Source organism: Ischnura elegans, chromosome 6, assembly GCF_921293095.1.
Source record: "Ischnura elegans chromosome 6, ioIscEleg1.1, whole genome shotgun sequence".
NCBI classification, from domain to species: Eukaryota; Metazoa; Arthropoda; class Insecta; order Odonata; family Coenagrionidae; genus Ischnura; species Ischnura elegans.
The window spans coordinates 26,629,676-26,655,649 of NC_060251.1; the positions used below are offsets into that span (position 1 = coordinate 26,629,676).

The 25,974-nt window shown below is 38.1% G+C and overlaps 1 protein-coding gene across 2 annotated transcripts in view; it reads right to left on the reverse strand.

Annotated features, from left to right (window-relative positions):
• Nucleotides 1-2,422: 2,422 nt before the first annotated feature.
• Nucleotides 2,423-25,974, reverse strand: part of LOC124160211 (serine/arginine repetitive matrix protein 1) — a 45,906-nt gene continuing 22,354 nt past the window's right edge. The window contains exons 6-16 of one of the 2 annotated variants that reach the window (XM_046536003.1): nucleotides 24,730-24,846; nucleotides 22,181-22,387; nucleotides 19,710-19,781; nucleotides 17,681-18,005; nucleotides 16,578-16,942; nucleotides 15,892-15,970; nucleotides 14,994-15,152; nucleotides 11,691-11,797; nucleotides 9,467-9,983; nucleotides 6,989-7,102; nucleotides 2,423-3,262 (exon numbers count right to left, since the gene is read on the reverse strand). In XM_046536003.1, coding sequence (XP_046391959.1) covers nucleotides 3,125-3,262; nucleotides 6,989-7,102; nucleotides 9,467-9,983; nucleotides 11,691-11,797; nucleotides 14,994-15,152; nucleotides 15,892-15,970; nucleotides 16,578-16,942; nucleotides 17,681-18,005; nucleotides 19,710-19,781; nucleotides 22,181-22,387; nucleotides 24,730-24,846 — 2,200 coding nt within the window. In that variant the 3' untranslated portion in view covers nucleotides 2,423-3,124. The remainder of the gene's footprint in view (nucleotides 3,263-6,988; nucleotides 7,103-9,466; nucleotides 9,984-11,690; nucleotides 11,798-14,993; nucleotides 15,153-15,891; nucleotides 15,971-16,577; nucleotides 16,943-17,680; nucleotides 18,006-19,709; nucleotides 19,782-22,180; nucleotides 22,388-24,729; nucleotides 24,847-25,974) is intronic. The other variant, XM_046536004.1, reaches the window with a different exon arrangement.

Genomic DNA, 25,974 nt, shown 5'->3' on the forward strand with positions numbered 1-25,974 from the left:
CATTCCGTACCCACTAATTGTAAGATCCCGAGATATTGAGATAACTCGAAGCTTTTTTTTCTTCTAACATTTTGGCTCATGATAGGGATTATTTACTATTTTACTAAAACAGGATTATCACTTACCAGCGCGAAAGGAAGGGTCCATTGAAATCACAAAAGGCAAGTTTCCTTTCCATGATATGGCATGCAATAAATGTAGATGTTTAAGTTTTTCTTGAGTTATCCTATCGGGGTCCCATGTGTAAGTCAAAAATGATTAATGATGACGCAGCGTTTCTGAGTATTTACAGTTATCTGCTATTTCTCTCTGGAAATAAAATTCCATTACTAATGTACACATTCACTTCTACTAAACCTAAAGCATGACACACTAACGAATTAAAAAAGAGGGCCAAGTAATGACATCTGAATAAGGGACCAGCATTACCAATTAATGATACCCATCAAGAGGAACAAGCGGCAATGACTGAACAGGACTGTATTCTGATACCATGACCAGTCGGATTTCAAATCTGCATAGAATCCAATCATGCAATCGAAAATAGAAAGTACCGAGGTCCTTATAGAAAGATTTAAGATGAAGCTTAGCTGAGTGCAAGAAGATGGCATGCTAAAGAGGGGAATGCTGTATCGGGGTTGAATGTACGACATTCCCAACAGATGCATCCACTCTCAAAAGAGCGCGCGTCTCCGGACGAGGTGAAAAGGAAAAAAACGAGGGCTGTGACTGCCTGACCGACCGCATGAATCAAGGTCGCGGCGTCTCAGAGCCTCCACATGGCAGACTCCAGACCGCTGTTCGCTCCCTCGAACCCCGCCTCTCCGACCATCACTATAGCAACATCTTAAAACACTTCTGATGTGATAAACACGACAGAGGATTCGTTCACTTGGAGAAGTCGCGGCATAAATTTCACTTCACTACACACAGCCATAGCTATCACTTGCTTATACGAAGAGACGAAATCATCCTAGAGAGAGAGAACTACTCCCATTCAACCCAAGACAAGCAATCCGATATACGACAAACGCGATAAAAAAGCGTAGGCCACGCACCTACTACACATTATGCATTCTTATCACTACAACGACCGAGCGAGCGATCGCTATCATTTGCAAGAAAAGACCGCAAAAATCCATTAGGAATACAACTGCAATTCAACGCAAGACTTTCATGCGGAGTAAAACGAATGCGGGTAAAGAAAAGTGCGCCAAGCACCTATTTGACATCAAGCATTGTTTTTACCACAATAACCTTCCGAGTGATAGCTGTCACTTTTAAGAAGAGAGAATATTATTCTAATCAGTATACTATTGATGTACAATCCAAGACATCCACACGTAACAGGTCGATGAACTTTTAAAAAAACACGTGAGCTACGCACATTTTTCGTATTAAACATTGTTTTCATCAACACATTCAAATCTCGCCCGACTACGACTGCGATTTCTGCTGCCTTATCGACCACCCGGGAAAAATACGGGTATATTTTCTCCTCTCTCGACTCGATCCTCTTAAGGCGAAGTTGTGGCAACGGAGAATTCACACTGGAATCAAATGGGCAATAAGGCAGTGCTTACTCACCGTCTTTCTCGATATCCGATCACTTTCAGCGGCGTCGTTGTTCATCTCCACGCACACTTCCTTGGCGGACACGAATTCGAGCGGCTCCCGTCACGATCAACTCACCGTAGCCGTGGCTGGCGAGGACTGAGCGCCGTTGGACTCAACAGGTGCCAGCCTCTAACCCAGGGACGTCGGCGGGCCGCTTGAAAGGCCGGCCGGCAGGCGGGAACGCTGCGCGAGCCTCACATTTCAATTATTTCTCCCAACGCATCAAGGCCAGTCTCGCGTCTCCGGTCGCATTTTCGGCGCTATCAGGGTTGTTACAAAACCCCTGAATTCAAATTCCCTGACAGACACATACATTTTCCCTAACTATTTCCGCTCTCTTTCCATTCATTTCATTTAATTTTTGCATGGCTCGGCCAATCACAACTAACTCCACTGGTGATTAAAGTAATCCAGAAAATACACAAAGTGGTTCTAACGGAGTCATTCATGGTAACCTCACATTCACTTCGTTAGTAAGAATTCTACTCCAGTTCTAGATATTTAAGAAAACAAAATAATTTTTGATAATAAAGTATAAGCAATACTATTCAATCAGGACATTAATTTTCCAAAAACAACTATTAAAAGGTTTGACATGGAATTAACATAGTTCCAAAAGCAAATTTACACACCTTTCCACGTCCTATGCAAGCCCTCAGCCAGCCAAGATCATGGTCATTATTTTGATTCGCTTTTCTTCACACTAATTTTCTCCAATGCTGTGGATAAAATAACACAGCTTTTCCAAAACTCATCACAACCCTGGCTATATTAGCATATTTCAGGAATAAACAAGACCTCTAAGTTTGCTGATTTAGAAGAATGTATTCTTTGTCAGATACAAACACGGAACAAAACAAATATTTCAAGAATTGTTTTGAAGTGCGTGAACCCACAAAAAATGCTAACGCCACCATTTCCTATTTTATGTATTTTTATCAGGAGGTGCAGAACCAACACTCAATGCACACTACTCATCATAAAAGGTAGGAAACTGATGCAAATATGAGCAATTGATGCCACAAACTTTACGAACCCATCACAATGTCTATTGTATGACAGCCGTCACTTCTCTCAATTTTCCAAATAAGAACTTCTGAGTGGACACCGAAAGATGAAGGCCCAGCGAAGAAGGCAGATGGCTACTGCATTAAACCATGTACCCCACTTAAAAGCAACACGGAGAACTTATTGGTCAAATAATAGTATGTACATGGAAGGAAAGGAATTCTCCGGCCTTCGAGAGCGTGAGGGAAATTATCAAGGACCAACAGATGGAAACACATTGCAAAAAACAGATACACCAATATCAAAAAGTTTACTTTCCAATGAGAAGTCCTGACTTGCCCTAGTTAAAATCTGCCATAATACCACTCTCACAAAGAACAAAGGGATTCAAACAGTAACAGGTTCACAATGTGACACTCCCTAACTACACTCATCCAGCAGAAAATACAATTCTCTCTCGCACGACCACTGAACAACATGCGGTCCACTGTGCCCGTCTTCACTTGCTACTGTGGCCGTCACTGGAGTTGTCTTCGTCGCCACTGTGCTCACTTGCCGCTCGCTTCATTGACTTGAGAGCCCTCTCCCTCAGCTTTCGCTCCAACTCCTCCGTGTTCTCGCCACCGCTTTCTGAATCCTGAGCAGTTTGGGAGCAGATTCAAGGTGAAAAAAATGTTATCAAGGATCAGTATACGAGTTAAAACCTAAAAACAAACATCTGACTTTACCTACAACTATGAAGATTTCAAGGATTCCAACTTCAAAGTACTATCCCTATGCCTATCATTATTACTGCATGCAAACGATTTTATGATCCATCTCCCAACAGTGAACACAACCTATACACCTCATACATTCTTCAAAATCAGCAATAAAATTCAAAGTTATCAACATGTTGTATCAACGCATAAATCAGCAGCTGTTATACACAAAACTTGATATACAATGGCAGGAGAAAAGACAAAATATACTTATTGCAGAGCTCAAACAAAAGAAGCTTTGGAGCAATGAAAAATTTGAATAAAATACCACAGAAAAAATGGAGTACAATCATTAAGAATGAGAAGACCCTTAAAATTTTCGATTGGAAATAAATCCTAAACTGATCAGTGCCGATACAAATCCCTTGAGGACATGAAAAGTGTTTGCCTTGACCTAATGAAGATGACAATGATGGAAAAAATTCCACTAATGAAGATATTGAAGAAATACATCATGAAAGGTATGTGGTAAGGTATTCAGGTGGTGGTACGAACCAGTGAACCACAAAATCACGGGCAACCCTCAGATATTTTGGGAATTCGTACAGGAATCTACGATAAAATCTTTTGAATAAAAATAATCACCTGAATTATCGAGGGTAAATGTAATATGACAAGACACTTCCCTCCTAGTATGTATACATAGGCAACACAGTGTTGTTCAAACAATTACTTGGAGAATTTAACTAGTCTTCTCGAGTCCTAAGGATACAAAAGATGAGTGAGATCAAATCAAAAGCTGACATCAAACTAAAATGAAGGCACCTCTGCAATTAGAGAGGAAACTAAAACAATATGTGTAAGTCTCTACTTTATCTAAACGTTTTGATTAATGGAGAGAAAAAGATGAAAGTCCATTTTAATATCAATGAATGTGACTAATGTATAATAACACACAAAACAATAGTTTTCAAGATAATATTATGAAAAATCTAACCAACTGTACAAATGCGTAACTGCATAAGAAATTCTAATTCAGAACACGTTAATTCAGAAAAAATTAAATCTTCTTTAAGTATGAAGTTGCACATTTACTTCCCAATAATGATTTCTTTTAAAACATTTATTTTCATTGATGGTTTCTGCAACTAACAAAAAATATGGCGATCAAAAATGATTATTGCCATCAACACTATTTCAATTTAACACCAAATGCCGAACTCCTTTTAAACCTCCAGACTTTGCAAAGCAAATGATGGGGTGAAATGCTACAAAGATGAGCCACTCAAAATTCATATCAAGATGGAAATAATTTGGGTCGATAAGAAGTGAACAATTGCTCATTTTAAAACCTCAGCCATTACACCAGAAATAGAAATGACAAACCAGCATACCGACTCTGCACAAATGTTTAAATACAACTAAGCGCATATTAGCGCTTTCCTTTAGAAATTTCAATTACACATATGGGAACGCAAAGAGAATTCAAATACGGAATACAATATCATATATTTATTCAGAGGTAAGTACAATATTGTAAGGAGTTGATTATATGGTAAGAAGTCAACATTATAAGACCACTTAGGGATGAAAATGAATTCAAGCACAATCATAAAATTAAATTGACATTAAACAAACCAATTAATATCACCTGTTGATTACATCGTTGTTCACTCATACAATTACTAACATCCTCATCAGTCATAAAAACAGAAAATTGGAAAAGATCCATATATAGATCTATGTGCTAAAATGCAGGAGATAATTACAACAATTCAAAACTTAAATGTACACATTCCTCAAAGGAACACTTCAATTAGTTCTCTGATTCAGTATGAACTCCCTCAGACACAATTTTGGGGCAAATAACCATGGCAAATTCCATGGATACAGGATAATAAATTTCCCATTTAACATACTCTCATAAAATTGAAAGTTAGACTTAGATTTTTCAGGGAAAATGTGACAGACTCTTTCCAAATGGTCCACTGTTAAAAACAGCGAGCAAATGCTATTAAAACAGCATAGGTACACAAAGAAACCTAAGAGATTTTGTTTAGAGAAAAATTAAGTTTCCCACCCATCTATGAATTGAATCAACTTTTCTATCACTAACGGAGGAATAAAATTAAAAAGTTGTAAATATCCTGAATAGAAAACTACACTCATCTTGCTTACACAAACAGGATGACCCATGAACATTTTTAATACAGAATTCTAATTCGACCCATGGTTTGTGAAGGAAATGAATTAAGAGAGAAGGTGAAATTAATGAATGGAAGCAAAGAAAAAAATTATTGAAAATTTTAAGAATATTCTACGTCACTTAAATTATTAAGTAATAGCCTCCTATTTACAAAACAGCAAGCTTCCTTATCATTGCTTGCATATCAACTTAGCTCACTCCACAAAGATCAACTCTGACATGAAAATAGATCCACAAATGAATTCTCCAAAGAAATTAGGTCAAACAGCAAAACTCAGAAGGAATTATTCAAAAGCAAATTTGAACTTCACTCTCCAAACCAAATGAACTAAGCCCTACTATAAATGGTGATATATCCAATGACATAGCTGTTTTTCCATTATGCAGGCTGCTACATTCATCAATGAACTGGAAAACTTAAAATCTGTATATGCATGCACAAAGTAATATAAAAACACTGAACAAAAATATGAAACAATGCAGAAAAATTAAGACCCATAAGCTGCTTCCGGCAAACCGGAATAATGTCATCACACAGCTGGTGTTTAGGTAGGAATTTTTACAGTTACTTGTTCCCATAGGAATTCCACGAGTAAATTTCAATGAATACTAAGGTGTACCAATAGTTAAGCTACAAGGGAGGACTTCTTTCATTATTCTGGCCATTTTATAACCATTTTACCTCAAATAAGGAGTTGCTAAATATTCAACTTTCATGATTCAAATAAATAATTTATCAATTATGCACAACATTAGGCATCAAAATGACAGTCCTATAGAGATTGTATTCACTTTAAGGGCCATCCTCTCTTTTGTGAGAAAATGTAGCTGTCAAATCAGGATTAAAGAGGCCAGTTATTATAAGTTTTAGGAAGAAAATTTGCAGTGTAAGTTGAACTAAAAAATGAAGTGATCACATGAATCTTTTAAATTAGCAAAGGAAACACGCAAAAACACTACAATGATGAATGTGTTTAAAAGTGAAGGCGACCAAACCGTCTGACAAAAACACACAAAAACATCTTTAACTTTATTGCATATGTGAGGCACATCATGGATGATCTGGCCAAATAGTTCGGTGAAGCCAAAAAATTAACTTCTGATTGCCAACACACCTATGAGCTATAAAAACTGTACTCTTGAGTATAAATCCTTAATGCACATTAGCATGCAACACACCTCTTGAGTTTTTGAATACCTGATTGAAAAAGCTCTGCCGAGATATTTGACAGCCCTTTTAAAATGAAAAAGCAATAAACATGCCATCAATCTAATGTGATAAAATGTCATGGAGTGAATCCTGAAAACTGTAGTGGATAACCCGGTGTACTAAAAAAAACAATATGATGCACTGAAATCTACAGCAGTAAGCAAAGCTAGTGACTGAATGAATCAACTTAAAATGTATTAACCAAAAGGTGGGCGAAGAAGCAACTAATTCCATCCATCAACTCACATCTTCCTCCTCAACCTTGCGCTTCTTATGCTTCTTGTGTTTCTTGTGTTTCTTATGCTTCTTGTGCTTTTTGTCCTTTTTCTTCTTCTTCTCCTCAACCTCCGCATCAGAGTCCTGAAAAGAAGAATAGCAATTAAACAACAGAGCCAGGCAATAATTACCTTAAGCAGCTTTAAGAACAAGCTGACATTTAATGTGTGCCAAGGACTGCACAGCAACTTGACTCAAAGAATAACCATGGGTCTTATGAAGTGCCTTTGATCTCATTCAATCCTGCCATTAGTGGCTCCATAACAATGTAGCATCACCACATATTATAATTTAAACAGCCCACTTAATGAAAATAGACTCCAAGCCGTGCCAGTAATAGTTAGTGCACCCTAGAGTGCACTGCAAATGGCCAGATAATCTTAAAAGGATCTAACTCAGTAGCCAAGGAGCATACACATAATCATACAAAAACTTTCCAATGTAAATGGAAAAATTTAATACAGTAAAACCTCTACGTAGTGAATCTCTTTACATCATAAACCTCCATACTTCATACCACCCCACGGTCCCGCCAGACTTACCCGTAAATTTATAGGCAAACCTATATGTAGTGAACCTCTTTACCTTGTAAAACCTCCACTTATCATACCACAGAGACACCCCTGAGACAGCATAACTACCTCTGCAAATCGCACCGAGACAACTAAAGACCATTAATGCAGCCGCGATTAAGTACATGGAATGACATTTTCTGCGTCAAATGTTTCAGCCCTATTTTTTTTCTTATACACCTTTATTATGTTGTAATTCTCACGTTAATCATTAGTTGTGGCCATTTCATTCCATGTGAGAGCATACCTAACAGTAAATAAGAAAAAAGGTATTCAACTATCCTAATCATTTAAAGTGACTGTTGAATTGATAGATATCACATCGTTTTCTCTCCAATCACGTTAAAAATCATGTGATAGCACTCCCTTTCTGTAATCATTAAATTGTAAATAAATGTTCACTAATGCATGCATGTTTATTTAAATGCAAAAATATGTTTAAAAGGACAGTAGTGCCATTCATTTACAAAGGATATGAAACAATGGTGCCTATCACTGAAACCTCTCTATAGTGAACCTCCATACATCAAAATGCCCAAATTTTGGTCCCCTCCATTACGATACAAAGAGGTTTCACTGTACTACTCATCCCAAGTTTCAGTGAATATTTAAGTAACCAGGAATGGATTGAATACCAGAGTATCTAAAAAATTCAAAAAATTATAGTGAAGCACAATTCCAAATTTTCATGGCCTTGGTTATCAAAATTTTAAGGTTATACATACTTATTATTCTCAATTTTAATCATTAATCATTGAGATGTTTGACAAATGTTAATTATATTGCACTTTGCCAAGCATAATTCATGAAAATGGAGACGATAAGCAACTGAATTGCTATTATAGAATTATAAAAGGAATAAATGGCACAAACATGCAAAAGAACACGTAGGTTCAAAGCATGAACTTTTACTCCTAAAGAAGAAAAAAAGGTAGTCTGAAGTTAAAGATATATTAATCCATTTTGAAACAATGCAAAATTCTAAACACAATCCACAATTCTAATAGGAAAATTAAGCCTTAAAAATTAAAGTGGGAATTCCATTATTTACTGAAATCAGTTCCACAGTGGCATGGAGTGAGCTAAAATATAATCGGCACTTATCCTCTAACTACCTAACTCTCACTTTGAAAAGTTAGCTTAAGAGACACTAAAAAGTATTTGTTACGCAAGCAAAACACAGGTTAATACATATTTAGATGAATGGCAATGAACTACATTTAGGGTGATGGTCTATATTCATAGAAAAGAATAATTTATGCTTCTCACAAATCATTACGTACCTTACTCAGTAAGAAGTAGGAGTTGGCATAGGTAATTTGGCAACTTCATGAATTCAAATCAAAGACCTTAGACCTTAGTTGGTGAAACTTTTGACGATTGAGGGCCCAATTTTCTGGAAATAGGAGTATTCTCGCTTATATCAAGTGCAATGAGCAATGATTGCTCTTAATGCCAAAGGTTCTCAATCCCCACCTTAGACCTTCAATACAACGATTGCCCATTAACATTGCAATGGCTATCAACACTGTAAATCCAATGAATTAGCCTCCGTGACAAGGAAGGAAAATATTTTAGGCTATTTTTGTACGCTTCAATCATTAACATTTAAACTGGATTCTCACAATCACTTTAGTAATGGGAAAAGAGAAGTTCAAGCTTACTCAAGACATTACAGGACTGCTGCATCGACATCAACGTAAAATGTTTTCTTCTACACCACACACAGCATTTTGTGTAGTACAAATAGTACTAAATTCTATTGTCAAGGTAGGTTAGTCAAGGGAGTATTTTGACGATCATTCCAGCCTGTCTCTCCTAGTCCAGCCCTCATTTTTATTTCCCTGACCGCTATGAACCCTGGCTATGGACTCACCTCACTCTCGCTGCTCGACTCCCTTTGCTTCTTCTTCTTCTTCTTCCCCTTCTTCACCTTCACCTCTTCATCATCGTCCCCATCGTCATCATCATCATCTGAGCTCTCCGAAACTTTCCGCTTGGAGCGCCGCCGTCTCTTCCCCCCCTTCCTCTCATCCACCTCCTCCTCATCATCATCGTCGTCCGAGCTGTCGCTCTTCCTCCTCGCTTTCGCCTTCTTTGACGTTGAGTGCGCCTTCTTCACAACAGGCGACTTGTCGTCATCATCGTCGTCATCGTCATCATCTGACGATGAAGAGGGGGGTGAGGAATCTTTCCTCTTCCTCCTCCGCTTCTTCTTGCCTTTGCTGTCACTGGGCGATACCCCTTCGCCATTTTGGTTGCTGTCCGCAGCAGCTGTTCCCTTTTTGGGTGGAGACTTTGAAACTCGTCTGCGAGACTTTTCCTCTTCCTCGGGAGATGAGGAGGGCTCCTTCTTGCCCCTAGGACGCCTCTCATCCTCAGATGACTCGGATCTGATGAGGAAAAAGATTTAACATGGACATTAAAACATTCCGAAAATTATAGTGCCAAAGAACAGCCAGCAGAAATTGAAGGGTCGGATGGTAGAGAGGAATACTGATCAACCTACCCTCTCAGAATAAAAAAGAACTCGACAAAATACCTTGATAAAATTATCAAATTTGAGGCGTGGGTGAAGGCTGACAAGGGTTTACTCTATGCATCACAAAATTTTCAGATGATTAAACCAACAGATAATGAAAGATCTACAGTGGCAGCATACAGCTGGGTATGAGTATCTTGTTACTGAAGCAAAGGAAGCACATTAAAGTAGTCTTCAGTCAATCTGATAATGTGACAAAACCACCTAGGTAACCAGAAAAATATAACCAAGTCTAAGAAATAGGAGTGGAAATCTGACAATAAAAAAATGAGAATGGGATCAGCCTAACCGACCCTATTGAAGTCTCAGATTTTGCCAACAAGTACCTTGCTATGTGCAAATGCAAAACTTACAAAATATAATACCAAGTAGTAAAAGATTTAATGCAGAGCATTGTCATCTTATGAGATTACCCATGTTCATCTTCCTCATGACAGAAAATGAGGTCTTGAAGATCATAAATAACCTTAAAAGCAAACCATCAGAAGAAATTGATGAAATTCCTATTAATGGCTTGCATTAACAAATACATATATCTTATTTTATTTAGCAACTAATGACTGACAGGTTTACGAATTATGTTATTGAACATAAAATATTAAACATGGAAAAATTTGGATCCCAAAATGGCAGAAGCACCAATGATGCTATTGCAAGCTTTTTGAAGAAAAATTGACTTCTTTGGACCAGAATGAATACTTGATATTTTTAATGATTTTATGATTAATGACTTCACAGGCATTTGACACAGTAGACCATGAAACTCTTCTCGAGAAATGTTAAGAATATGTGATCATGGGAATTTCCCACTAATGGCTATGATCCTATCTAAAGGATAGACGGCAGATGATGGAAGTGGAGGGCATAGATGTAAATAATATTGTTGTAACCACTTATCGAATCCCCCAACCATTTATGTTGGGGTACCATAGGGTAGCAGCCTGGGGCCCCTCCTAGTCCTATTCTACCAAAACAATCTACCTAGATATATTAAGAACAACAATATTGTTCTCCATTCAAATGGCACATCATTAGTTATGAATCACAGGGGTCCGAAGTTGCTGCAAACCAACCTGCTGAGGTCATTACTGCTCTTAGAATTTAAGTGGTTCATTCTTAATAAACCGGTAAATGTTAACAAAACACATTTCGTTCCATTAAAAAAAGGAAAGTGCTTCATTTAGTTGACTGAATGAACGATAAGCCCGTACAAGTGGTTAATTGCATAAGTTTCTAATATAGGCTATAAGATGGGACCACACAATGGAAAACTTTTAACAATGCACTTTGCTCCACCCTTGCTAAATTTGGCAATATTCTGAGGGATATTGTTGAAGCTGTTGATTTAAATTTCCTGAAAATGATTCATTATGCAAACTTCCAATCCAATTTGTGTTATGGAATCATTTTCTGAGGATCTTTGCCTGCCTTTATATCTTTGAAACTTTTCCAAAAAGCAATGAAGCTACTAACATACACATGATTTTTAATACTTAAACATTTATTCTCTGTAAGTGGGGAAAGAAGTCAGCCAAGGTTTCACAATTCAGAATCTCACCTTCTGCCTTTAGGTCGACTAACTCTCTTCTCTGGTTCTGCTCTTTCTTCTCCTTTGTGCTGCTCTTTCCTGAATGGTGATGGAGTCCTTGATAGACTATTTGAAAACTGAAAGAGAAATGTTCAGTTTATAAAAACCACTAGAAAAGTAAAACTATGGGCAGACAATTGCATAATGGGTTTATCATAAGGAGTTCCTACAATCTTGCACCTCAAGGTATTTCGAATCTGGAATTCCCGAATGAAGGAACACCTATAGCCAGTTACCGTATAAACGCAAGTAAGAGATGCACCCATATTTTGAGCATCAGAGCTGTAGAAAAATAATTTGAGGCATTTTTTTAATCTTATCGTGTGGTGTTGCAGGCATATGCCTGGACTATCGACAGTCATCAACATTTCCACTTTCAATGCTAAAATTTTACATGACATTTTTCAGCCCAATTTACACCATTTGTATGGCGCTCAGAGATAAGTAGGAATTCACTTGTTGTCTTGACTTATGATGCTTACAAGGAATAGTCAGATCAAATACCTCAGATCCAAATATCCACGGATTATGCCCTTCACCTTATACTTCGGATCCAAATCTACGGAAGAAATTGAATATGAATACGAAATTTAAATTCATGCTTTCGTGAATGCAACGTCCCATAAGAGGGAGTAGAATGAGTTCCGATCCTCTCTTCGCACTTGCTGTTGCACTGAAGTTATCACACTTGAAGTTCTTGATTCTCAATCTATCACTGAAACACTCCGCCATAGCCCCTTTCTCAGTATAGTTCCCACAGACTGAAGTTGGCAATAACCACTCGGACAAAGCTATGCTAATCGTAATCTTCTAACTCTTCGTGTTCTGCATTCCTTGGGTGCTTTTGCTGTGATCTTCTCTTTTTTTCATTTGAGGAACGAAGAGGTAGATAAATTCATTGCGCCACTCTCCTATTTTTCTATTACACCATACTCCCAATTATCTGCGCTAATGAGGGGGAGAGGCGGCACAAATAATCGGCAAACACAAATAATCCAAACTTTCTCCTGAATTTCATGTAATTTTCATAATTCATGTAAATCAAACAATTTAATATTATTATTTTGGCACATTGTCTGTTATTTTAGATTACTCTAAGTAATCATTCTCAGCTATCTATTACTGATCACGATCCTTTTAGCGGCGATTACGTGATTGTACTCGTATTCCTGCTCTGTGAAATACCTGGTTTCCGAAAACCACGCACCCATACATGTGAGATAATGGATTCAGAAAATTGGTTTAGACAAATGCTTCAAAACCGCTGCACGATGTAGGAAACTAAAATGTCAGGCACCACGTCAGATAGCCGTCTTGCGCAAGTTTCCCGGTATGCAACTGCTTCATGATGCAGTTCTTTGATCGCTGAACATGATCGTGCACCATGATGTTTAGTTAACATGAACACGGAGCTTCCGTCGAGGCAATGGACACCTGATCACCTCATCACACAGCAGCAGTTACAGGAAACCAGGAGAGCAGTTACAGGAATTGTCGTGATGGAGCGTAATGCAACAATTTGGGTTACTTCTCCGAAGCTCGGCGATCACTTCTGACAAGCAAATGGTCGTATACCATTGAGTATTAACTGTTCTTTGATTTTCAAGAGCAATCGTTGCTACATTCCCTGATTTGGCTACGAAAGATGCGACTATTTTCTTGCCAACGCTGCAAGAGCTAACAACTTTTGTCAGTTTGAGTTCACTTTGGAGGACCCATACTGGAGATTGGCATTATGATTCAGGCTCATATTTATAGATCCATGATTCATCACCACTTACAATGTTGTGAACGAGCTTTGATGCTCCTGAGTCAAATCATTGCAGAGTATTTTGATACCATTTGACTCAAGCAACTTTCCTCTGTGAGAAGGTGCGGCATCCAGCAGGAAACCCATTTTTTAACATCCAAATCTTCAAGTAAGATCTTTTGAAATGAGGTCCCTGAGATGTCCAATGATGCCTTAATCTCACAGTATACAACTTGACAATCTTCCTTAACCATTCAATGTAAGCATCCACGTTTTCTTGAGTGATGGCGGTTTTTGGTTGACCTTCTCGAGGTTCATCACTGAGGCTAGAGCATCCTTGCTGTAACTCTGCATACCAGCGATAAACGGTTGTCTTTGGTGGTGCTTCTTTGCCAAAAACAACAAAAAGTTCTGCGACACATTCTTGCTGGTTGAGGCTTTGTCAAAAGTTATAGAAAATTATCGTGCAGTACTGTTCACGACTTAATTCCATCTCATACAGCGACTTGAGAACTTTAACACGCCACCACTTTACTCAAAAAGTTATTTATAAACCCTATTTATAGTTGCTAGGTGATAAGGAACGTTCCATTCCCGACACTTAAAAGGCTACCCTTGTAATATTCAAGCTTATCTATGAACAGTTTACTAAAAAATTACAGCAACAAAGTGTGCCCTGGAATGCACGTAAACTAGAAATATATCAGAGAATCCAAAATAAAAATAATGCATGTACATAAATCAATAAAAATATCACTTAAAAAAGTACATATGTATATCAGTTTCCCTTAATTATCTTTGCAGAGACTCTTACAATGAATCTCCTGCTAACAAAAAAAATGGGAAGGGGAGACTAGCTTGAGATGCCAGTTACATGAAAAGTGGTTTGAATAAAGGGAGAAGGAGAACTTCAAGGGTTCTGAAACTCTACAGATAATCATTTCTGAATTCCAACCTATGTGATACAGGCTTCAAAGCATGCTGTGCATTGACTCACTTTCATGCTGTCACACAAAGAACTGATTAATTATGATAAAAAAATAGGAATCTCATGTTAAATACCTACAACATAAATTCAAGTGCAATGTTAACAGTTTTTAGCTGAAAATCATTTCTCTCATGCCTGATTTCACTAGATTCCATTGCTATTCATCTTCAGGTGCTTGCTACGCAATCTATCGACAGGAAGTCCTCTGTCATGATGTCACATGAATTATTTTCCCACACCCACACTTACCCATCGCACTTATGCGTGCTTAAAATTTTTCTTGTATTAATTATTAAAAACTTTGTAAACAACATTTCAAAATGGAACAACGTGAAACACCCCAGGAGTTGTCAGTAAAACAGTCAGAAACTACCTTATTCAAATCACATCACCATAATGGAAGGGAGTCAACATGCTAGTGAGCTAAGAAAAGGCATTCAGAAATGCTAAGACATTATTCAAATGCATTTGATGGATATACCATAACTACGAAATATATGCTCAAAGATAATCACGAACTAAGACATGAACATACCCTTCTCTTGCTATCGTGATCATTATGATGAGAGGAGGAGGAGGTGACTGGTGGTGGTGAGGCACTTCTTGAGCGTGATCGCCGAGGGGGTTTCTTCTTCTCGGAAGATGAGGAAGTCGGTGGTGACGAGCGGCGACGTTCAATTGATCCACGGCCACGCTACAAAATTAAATTGGTATTGCACAAATTAATGCCTCTACATAGGATTGTGTGCTTTAAAGTTAAGTGGCACATACCAAAGAATCTCTATTCATTACCTACACTCTTTGCTCTTAGAATATTAGGACTAGCAGTCAAGGATTAAAATATTTCTTTCAGTAAACTCATAACTTGAGAAAAGAGTGGGGCCAGGGAAAAAGCTATGACCAGGGATGCCTGGTACCATTCAAATACTTGGAAAATTATACCCACACAAAAGGAATGTGGATTAAAAATAGAAAATGACTAAGACGAGAGAAAAAAATTAAGAATCATAAGAGAATTCCTTACAGAAAATTTTTAAATTCGTGCAATCAATTTGTAGTTTAGCAAATGATAGATTTTTATGGATTGATTGAGTAGATAAGAAGTTTTGGCCTCTTAGTTAAGCCAGATTTTTCGATTCTGAGATAATGAAATCCTCCTTTACTAAATTGAAAAATCATTTTTTTACAATAGGGTAATTCTATACCCCATTAAGTACACCATATCATCCACCGACTTCGATGTAGACAAAACTAGGGGTATTTCACCCCTTTCCCGAGGTACGAAAGAAGCCAACACTTTTTTTACCTAGTTTCTGTAGTTCTCCAGTTACAGCCTCTCAAACTTTAAAAGGCTTCTCAACTTTTCCGATCTCAGTGCAAACCACTGAAGGTGCACTCATAACAATATATTATAAGATACCACTGTAACTTACGTCATCAACAAGGTGAGACCTTCTTGGAGGTGGGGATGGAGACCGGCGAATGTGACGCCTTGGAGACATTCTTCTGGGACTGCAAAAAATAAGAAACAAAATAAATAAAAAAATTGAAAAGCACTGAGGGAAACACACACCACTCTCACAGTCTAGAAGCTTATCTGCACCAAAAATATCACTTGAACCGTATCATACAAATAAGAGAGAGCCACTTAATAAAACTGATTTAATTTCAAAATTATGTCATTGTCCTTGACAGACGTTTATATTTTCCACAAACGAATTTTAAAATTAAGAAATAAGTATTTGACACATCACTAATTGATAGTCAACTGTCATGAATTCATTATTTAATTATGTTAATCCATCAGGATTCAGTCACTGTGTGGCCAGTCAGTATGACTGGCATGGCGGTCAGCATGTTAACAAATGAGTTTTTTTTATAAATATGAAATCTTGAGGTTTAGGTCCTAGAGTGTAAAATACATGCGTGTCAAAATTTTCCAAAAAATAAATTTCTGAAATTTTGGCACATGTTATTTATTTAAACGTACCAAAACCTCAAGATTCTATATTTATAAAATTAAAACAAGTCAAGAATAAAGAAATGTATGCACGTTAAAATGAGTATAGATCTTTTTACATCCACCTAGATAAGTAAATAAGATTAAGGCATCAGTTACCTTCTCCTAGCAGACACGGGTGACAGAGGAGGCGCTCTTCGTGGGCCAGACATGAGGGGAGGGGGCATACGCCCTCGGTCCCTCTCTCGGTCCCGCATTCTCTCTATTCGCTCCCTCTCTCTGCGCCTCTCCCTCTCTCTCCTCTCGCGCTCACGGTCCATGGGCGATCGCCTCGACGGCATCATCATCCTCCTGTCGTCCCGACTACTGCCTCGCCTCCTGTCTCGGCTTCCGCCACGCCTATCCCGACTACCCCCTCGCCTGTCCATCCTCCTCTCCCGGCTCAGCCCACGGCCCGAGTGACGGCCACGGGGCGACCGCGACCTGTGAGACCGTCCACCACGGTCCTGGTGACCACGGCCATCCTGCACACACAATAGCAATTACATCACTGGAATGAGCTAATCAATGAAGCGTGGAAGTATACAGACAATGGAAATGAACCACCAACACAGAATAAAATCACACTATGAGATAAAAATGAAAACACTATACTCTCTCGTAGAATAATGAATTTACGTTTAACCAGTGTAATTTTCTTTTTTCAACAATCTTTTTGAATTAAGTCACCCCAACCCCAAACAAAACCCATCTAAAATTAATTCACAATGTGGGTAATATTGTTTAATGCATGAAATATACTGGAAAGGAAAAGAATTCAATTCCCACATATCCTCATAATCATCGGGAACACATCTTTATTCATTGCATTAGAATTTTTTCATCCAGATTTACATGAATAAAGGTATAGTTTTAGATGCTAGGAAAATAGTATCTAAATTTAAAATGCACATTTTCAAGAACTTCCCCAAGCATGGATATGAGAGCCCATACAATGACATAATGGACTCTTGAGTATGGAGTATGTCTGAGCACACATTTGTTATAGTGGTACGAGAATCAAAAATTGCTGTGAAAGTAAACTATTTCAATGCATTTATATAAAGGCATTCAGCAAAGACAAAAAAGGCTGAATCACATCTTTCACATTTAAATTAGCATTGCCTAAACCAAGAACTTGTAACCCTCTGTTGCTATTTTTAAGACATTCTGAGGGAGATAAACATCAAACAATGATAAAAAAAAGGTCATTTAGTTCTTACCCTGCGAGATGAAGAAGACTTTTTGCCATCCTCGTCGTCTGAGTCACTAGAGGTGTCCTTATTGCTGCGATAATGCCGCTTCTTTTGAACACTGTCCTCTTTCTTGTGAATCTCGAAGTCCTCTTCCTTCCCACTGCCAGCACCACCACCACCCTTCTCCCCACCACGTTCCCCATCCCCTCCACTGCCCCCACGGTCTTTCCGGTCCAGCGAAGATCCTCGACTGCTTCCACTGCTGCTACTGCTGCGGCTCCCACTGCTGCTCCGTGAGCGTCGAGAGCGACCTTTAGGTGACCTCGAGGACTCCTTGCCATGATGATTAGAACTGGAAGATACAAATTTTTAATAATGACAACTTTCATTCCTTAATTATCTCACACTTACAGAATAAAAATTGGAATAGAGGTAAACCAAAAGATAACCTGTCGAGGGTTACCAAGGTTATACATGGAAGAGCTGCATAGTTTTTAAATCACAATGTGCATTCACAATATATTAGTCTATGTAAAATGTTCAACATAAATAGAAACTTATCATATGAGATACATACTACTCAGGGCCTTATGAATTAATCCTCCTTCATGTTTTTTTAAATAAACAGTATTTCTGCGAATATAGCCCCCCCCCCCTAATTTTGAGGCTTCAGTTTCGGGAAAAGTTTAAAAAATGTGTTTGAATATTGCCCCCCCCCCTTTACTTTTAACTTGGGCATTTTTGGAAAAAAAGGGGGGACTATATTCAGACATATACGGTACGTGTTTAACATGCATTTCGTCGGCACTACAGATTTTTTTGCTTTAAAGTACCCAATTCAATGTTATGTGTATGTGAAATGTCCATAGGTGGGCCTAAAACGAAGACACCACTTAATTAACGTCCATAATGTTGTCATTAAAATATAACTGATTTCATGGAAAAATAATTCATTTGCAAAAATATAACATCATTTATGGCAAAAAGAGAGAGAGAGTAGAAGGAGAAGAGAGGAGGCGACAGATCGAAAAATGGATTAATGTGGGTCTCATATAATTTCAAATGCAAATTTTAAGTGACAATTGGTGAACGAATCAATAATGTTTTGGATTAAATATTTACCTAAAATCGAAAAGCATCTTTGAAAGAAGATTGTGATAGAGAAATTCCCAAAAGTTTCCATGACAAAAAAAGTTTTCTGACACTTGCCTTAAGCATTATGACTTTTAGAGAGAAGTGAAAATTGAAAGGGCAAATCAAAGCAGAGAAAAAACACATGATTAATTCTCATTCTTAATTTATTGACTATTTATTGAAGCAAAGATAAAATAAACAGAAACTGAATATCACTTTATGTGTTGGGTGCAGTGGCCACTGACGGGTTTATTGACCATCTTAGACAACCAATAATTCCCTTTCAGCTTGACGATTTTCCAAAAGAAGTTTCTGATTGGGGCCAATATTGCAGGCTAGGGGTGAGATAATAATATATTCTGATATCAATACAGGTTGGTATTAGACTACCAGCATATCAGTATCTGAGCATCAAAATCTGATAATTTTCCCTCTAACATAACATTTTCAATAAAATTAGTATGCAATAAACTCTTGATTATACGAAGCAGAATACAACGAATTACAAAATGTTTGAAATCACATATTTTGAAATTAATACAAAACACAATAGTTAATGCTTACTCAGCGGTGGATTGCCCTCAAGAAATATCTGTCATAAAACCGAACATACACAGAGGAAGGAACTTTTAGACCTCGCTAAATTCGATTTACTTTACATGTAAAACATAGGCCATTTGGCAGTGCAAAGACTATCTCTCGCAAAAACGCAATTCCCGTGAAATGCCGCACTCGCAAAATCGGGCTTCCACTGTAGTAGCAAACACGTTTTAATGCCTTGAAATCATATATCTCATTCACAGAAAGCCAATACAACCATTTCAGACTATAAAACCTATTAAAAAATTGCAAATCTGAATTTATTGTTTTAAATTATGACCCCCCTGAAAAAACCTTCGACTAGGATTCCATTGTAACTCACTTGTGTTTTCCACGTGAATCAGATGATGAAGATGAAGAGGACCTTGAACGGCCTTTTCGACTAGGGCTCTTTCTGCTCAAAAGAAAACAAAAAGGACGAACAATGATTAATATAGTTGAATAAACATGTGAAAAAGTTTTACTCTACCTTAAGGAAATACTTTCAAGTCATAAGTAAAGCTTAAGTTATCTTTTAGAACATGTTTAATAGTTGAAATGCACAATAAAACCACTAGGGTTTCTGAAGAAGCAATTGATAAGTGAAATGTAAATACATCAATTATAAATAAAATGATGCTATCACAGGTTATCAAATGACATAGGTGATTAACTGGGATACACTGTGAGTACTACTCAATCGTGAGGTATTACTATTCAGAAGTATGAAAGAATTTTTACAAAGAAAAGTTAAGCATTTATACTAGTAAGTCATAATTTCCAAAATTAAGTACCATGGTATTAAAGAGAAAACATACTATGCAAAGAAATTAAGTAGACACTAAACCCTCAGTAAAATACTTCCCCAATAAGCGACATAAAATAATTTCCTTTTTTACTTTAGATTTTCATCTGAATCATTCAATGTTAGAAAGGCTGAAGTCAATAACTGCATAATCAGTTCATTATGTTTCTTACAACATTTAGGGGAGTAGAACTACAGCCTGAAGGTGTACTTCCTACATGGCCTGGCTTCAATGAAAATAGAACAAGCTTAAAATGCTCTAAGTCAACATCTAGTAAAGTGAAAGTTGACCCCAATTTTGCATCAAAGACTTCTGCCTATTCAACAAATCATTATTCAGTTAGATAGCAGGATTTACAAAGGGTTAAGTGTAACAAATAGTGATTTAGGCATACCCATAATTCCCACACATGAATACTTTTTTAAGGACTCTGAAAAAACCAATCAATACAGCCTCAAAAATAAGAGGCAAATTTAGATATTAATAACAAGAAAGATTATTAAGGGTAAAAATCATGGTGAACAATGGAAATTCACGGTTCCAGTTGAAGGATATCCTGGAGGGAAGGCAGCCTGAGAGGTTTGGCCACAGAAGGCAGCCCCTTATCAGCATGGCGCAGCAAGACAATGACTCTGACGCAATGCAAAGTTGGCTGCTACCACCTCGGCTGCAAGGCATCGGCATGTCACTCTCGCAGCCACGGTTGACCAGTGCAGCACTGATGAGATGGTGATGCTATGACCCCTACGCTGAGATGCCATAATGGCTGCTGAGAAGGGAATGCAGCAGGCAAAGGCTGCACATGTTGGCTGGAAGATGAACTGCCAGTCTCCCTTGCTGTGTGGAGTGTGGGGAGATCTGAGGCCAATGCAGCAACGATGAGCTTCGAGGCTACGCATTGCCAAGGGATGCAGTGCTGAAAGCTGGAGCAACAGTCTCGGCACCTGGTGCATCAAGGGTCCCAGAAGCTACTTGCTTGTCAGCAGGAGCAGCGACGGTTGCAGCAGCCATTGTCTTGGCAAGATGCAAGATGAAGGATGTAGCGCAGTTGATCACAACCATTAACTTCTCATTATACTCCAATTTCCGTGGCACCTCATTGAACATAGGTATTCCTTTAGCACCCTATCTTAACCTTTTGAAAAGATATATTTTCCTTCTGTATATAACTCATAAATGTGAAATTATACACAAAATCAACAATCAGGGCAAACAAACTACTCTCATGATTGCATCCATTTTAAGCCTGGCACAACTATGGGACAAATACTGATAATGTCCTTGGATACCCACTTGAAATTAAGCCACACAAATTATCTACCATGCATCCCACGCAGAATGGCAAGAGAAATGTGACGGCAGAGGAAGCACAAACTTTAAATTGCCCAAGATCCTCAGCTCAACATGGCCAGGCCTCTTTACTTTTGCCAATGAGGCCTCAGCATTCATATAACAAGAAGATAGACCCCTCTCCAAGTAGCAACATGAACCTGAATACTTAAACATGCATAGCTAACATGGCTAAATAAATCGTGTATCATAATACATTAACAACAAATTAAACATGTCTGGGAACGGGTGCCTAAATTTTTAGGAAATGGAAATAAAATGGTCTTCAGAAAAGTAAAGTAATTTATCATAGGGCGTGAAAAACTCCGAAGGTAAAAACATCTGATAGGTAGTTTAGGCATGGCCTCTGACATTCCTTGCCATTATTTATTGTAATGAATTAAAATTTTCAGACTATTGACATAAAAAACTCAAACAACAGCAAAATTAAAACCACTGCTACAGTCCCAGGTGCATCTAATTCTTACACCTCACAAACCCGGGGCAAAATTTTAGAAAAACTTTTTTAAGTGCATTAACACTTCAGAATTTGTGATTTATCAACATTAGTCAGTCAATGGCTGACATCAAATTCATTTAATTCCTTAAACATCACTTTCAGTAAGTAGCTGAATTACACCACTTAAGATCAGCAATAAATGAGGAAGTTAAAATATACCTCTCTTTCCCTGGCTCAGAGGCATCTTCATCAGCTGATGACTTCCTGTCTGGAGATGAGTGATCACGTGATGGTGAAAGTGGAGGTGCTTCCGCAGACGGTGAAGCTCTGGATGAACGACCCTCCTTATGGCTGGGAGACGGTGATCTGGAAGAGGCCTCATGCTCTGCATGCCCCTCCTTCTCAGACTCCTCCTTTGGCCGGGAACTAAAAAATAAACATATGAAATATGAAACAGGCAGACACATGGAGAAATTCATGGAGGATGGTTTATTATAATATTAAATGAAAAAAATTCCGCCAAATTTTATTCTCCCACATTGACATTGAGAAAATATTTTAAATCAATTTTTTTGAGACATTATACAGATAACATTACTGAAAAGTGGGCATGCCAAAAATCAAAATGCTTCTGGGTAGGGGCATGCAAAATTATGGAAGCCTTCGTGTGTTACTGCACGTTAACTAAAAATGTAACCAACACAACAGATGCCTTGAATGCAAACGCAGCAATGAAACTGCTACCTCTTATGGCATCACCCATAGCTAGCAAAATTCATGCCCGGCTAAAAGGGTGTGAGTGGGAAAATGGAGAGAGCAGGGTGGCAGGATAGTGAAGAAATGTCTTTTTTTTGCCAGGGTTTACGTCTTCCAATCGCAGGCTTAAGGTCAATGTACTGTCATGGCACACGGACCAATTAATAATTGCGCTTCGAATACACGTGTGCAGAAAAATGCGTGGACAGCATCTACACTTGACTCGGCCTTGAAACATGATCGAATTATCGATTTCTCTTTTAATCTGTCTATCGTAGTTCTTCAATCAAGTTTGAGAGAGTTCTAAGGTTTTATGACGAAATTCACGGCTATTTCCATGTTTTTTCACGGTAGACGAAATTCACGGCTAATTCACGGTTTTAAGGTTTTCACGGTTGAGTGGGAATCCTGAATGAGAGTCTCGGGTAAGGGGCCACATTTAGGAAGCCTCAGTTCAGATTATTCAATCACTTCCGATCAGTTTTCAAAAATGTATGCGATCCATTTCTTCTCAATTTTAGAAACAGTGTACATGCACTTGCTGGGTTTACACTGAAAAGCTATGAAATGGGTACATTTTTACCATCATGAATATAAATTTCCGTTAACAGCCCCAATTACACCTTTATTCCTGTAGAGATAGATCCATAGCTCCGCGCAGCATTCATTTAATATTGCGTGCTACCACCAAAAGGGACCCTTGGCACCCTTTTTCATAGAATAGAGTCCCCTAATCAGCCGGAGAAGGACCCTTACAGCTTGCGTGTGACGATGACCAGAATCTGCGGTCATTGTGGAGTTTGTTTAGTTTTCATATGAACATACCACTTCAACATTCTACACTGGCTGTGATTTCACTCAAATCGTCATGAAATCTAACTTGCTCTACTATAAAGATGCGAGTGGTGACTTTAGTCTACCCATTAAAATGTGAGGCGGGTGGCAGCATTTCTAGTAATCGAATCAAGAATACTCAACTGTAATATTTGTGGTCACAGGCTTCATAAACAATGTATTGTAATGACATCATTTCCACCCTACTCCGGATAGACAACTGCCAATGAGTAAGCCTCCTCCCCACAAAATTTTAAAGATGTCAGGTCCCACTGCCTTTTAAACTTAAAAACCATTGGTTGCAGTAAGGCTATCCATGCCTAACTTCTAGGCCTCCATTTTTGCATGTACCTGCAAGATGGGCTCTTCAGCATTTTGCCCCTTTTCCTTCTGGCGGACAGCAAATTATTTTTGGCTCCAGCCTTGTTAGACTCACAGCCAGATCAGTTAGTCACAATCGTGATTTTACACAGTGTTGTGCGAGTGTCAACAGGAACATAAAAGTTAGTTTTTTTTAAGTACAGTTGAGGACCTCAAATCCAAAACATTTGAAAATTCCTTTGTGCAGTGTTTTGACTTGCTACCTCGTGGCACCACTCCCCAAGCCTTTTTCTGGGACGAGTAGGACGTTAGCACACACTATGAGCATACGCTAACAACCTAGGAAGGGACACGTAGGGATCTCAAATATCAAGCACAAGAGCCTGAACACATTCATAAAGTAATTAATTAACAAAATATAGAAGCATTTGCTGTCCGACTAAGGAAGGTAACGATAGATATCGCAACATCTGCTGGCGAATTCTATCAACGAAAGCTATTGAGCACGAAAAAACAGATATATTTATTGCTCATTCTCATCCAGTACTAAGCACGTATAATCTATGCTGCAGAATCGTGATTTGAAGACTCATTCTCCAAGTTTTTTGCATCCTTCAATGTGGTGTACTTTTTGCTATGCCTTTTATACTAATTAATGCTAAAATCCCTTTCATGTGTAATTTCTAAGTTATGGTTTTATTCCATAAAAATTCTCAAAAAAATGTACTCCCTTTGTCCACGAGCTGAAGACCAGAAATCCAGAACAACCAGATTCTGAAAACCTTTGGTCCTAAGTTTACCGGATTTGATTCCGGTCCTCAGCTGTTTAAATTAACAGATTGTGATTTTATTCATACCTTTGGGAGTTAGCAGCATCTCGATCTCGTTTCCTTGTATACTCAGCGTCATCTTCTCTATGGTTATTGGCTTCTTCCTTGCCTTCTCTAGAGTCCCCCTTCTCAGTTGGAGTAACCCTGAAAAACAATCAGACACAGCTACTACATTTCAGGAAAAAATACTTGCTTCCTTCACGGTTGTAAAACATAATGTCTGGAATGGAAAAAACAAGAAGTAAAAACTTGTGTTATTCCTTGAATTGTTCTTTTCTTTTCTCTAACTTATGAAGATCAAAGCAGCTTCCAAACTTTTTCTGAAAAAACTTTCACCTGGAAAGAAATGGACTAATTATAAATAGCTTGCCATATACAGCTATTACAATGGTGGTGGCAAAGTCCTCTAATTTATTTTCTTTAACTTGTACAGACCAAAAATAATGACCAGAATTAATGCCCAGGGCTTCATAAAAATTGGATAATTTTGCGGAAAATAAATAATGGAGTAATGAAAAACAAAGTACAGTGGATTCTCGATCTTTTGTTTTTCAAGGGGATGGACAAAAACAAATGATGAATGCAGGAAAATGATCAATGCGGGAATGCTTAACTAGGTTGCCTATAGAGCAGGAGCACAGGATTTTGACGAATAACTGTGATTTCCTATAAAAGATGCATACAGAAATTTAGCAGATTAATGGAATATCTTAATTTTATGGAAAAACTTTGGGCATATTGTTGATTCGACTGATACCTCTCAAATATCCTAAGAGAACACACCATCTTGCAAAAAAAAGATTGCATGCAGTCTCGGCATTTACGCTACTATGGCTTTTTGTCTTATGTAAATATTCTAATCTATCAAAGCCACTTCAGCGGCATGCCCATGTAATACCCCACTTCATCCAACTTCTTGTTTCCAACAGGTAGCTCGCTCTACCCTCACTCCTACTGTCATGTGCTAGCGGACAACCTGAGGCATTTCGCTATAAGCATGTGCTTCTCACCCAGATTCATTTCTCTTTCAATTATTTTCAGTCCATCTTTTAAAGCTGCACAAAGGTTAAGAAAAAGACTTCTGGATTTCTTAACCTTTGTGCATCATGAAGGAGTTCCACCATGTTACGCCAACCACCATCGCATTCATCTTTCAAAGCTCTCACCTTCATCTTCAGAGGGGGCTTCGTCGTAAGACAAGTACAAATAAAACTAATAAAAATTAAACCTGACTTCATTAAACTATAACTGAAAGCACTCACTGGTTTGAAG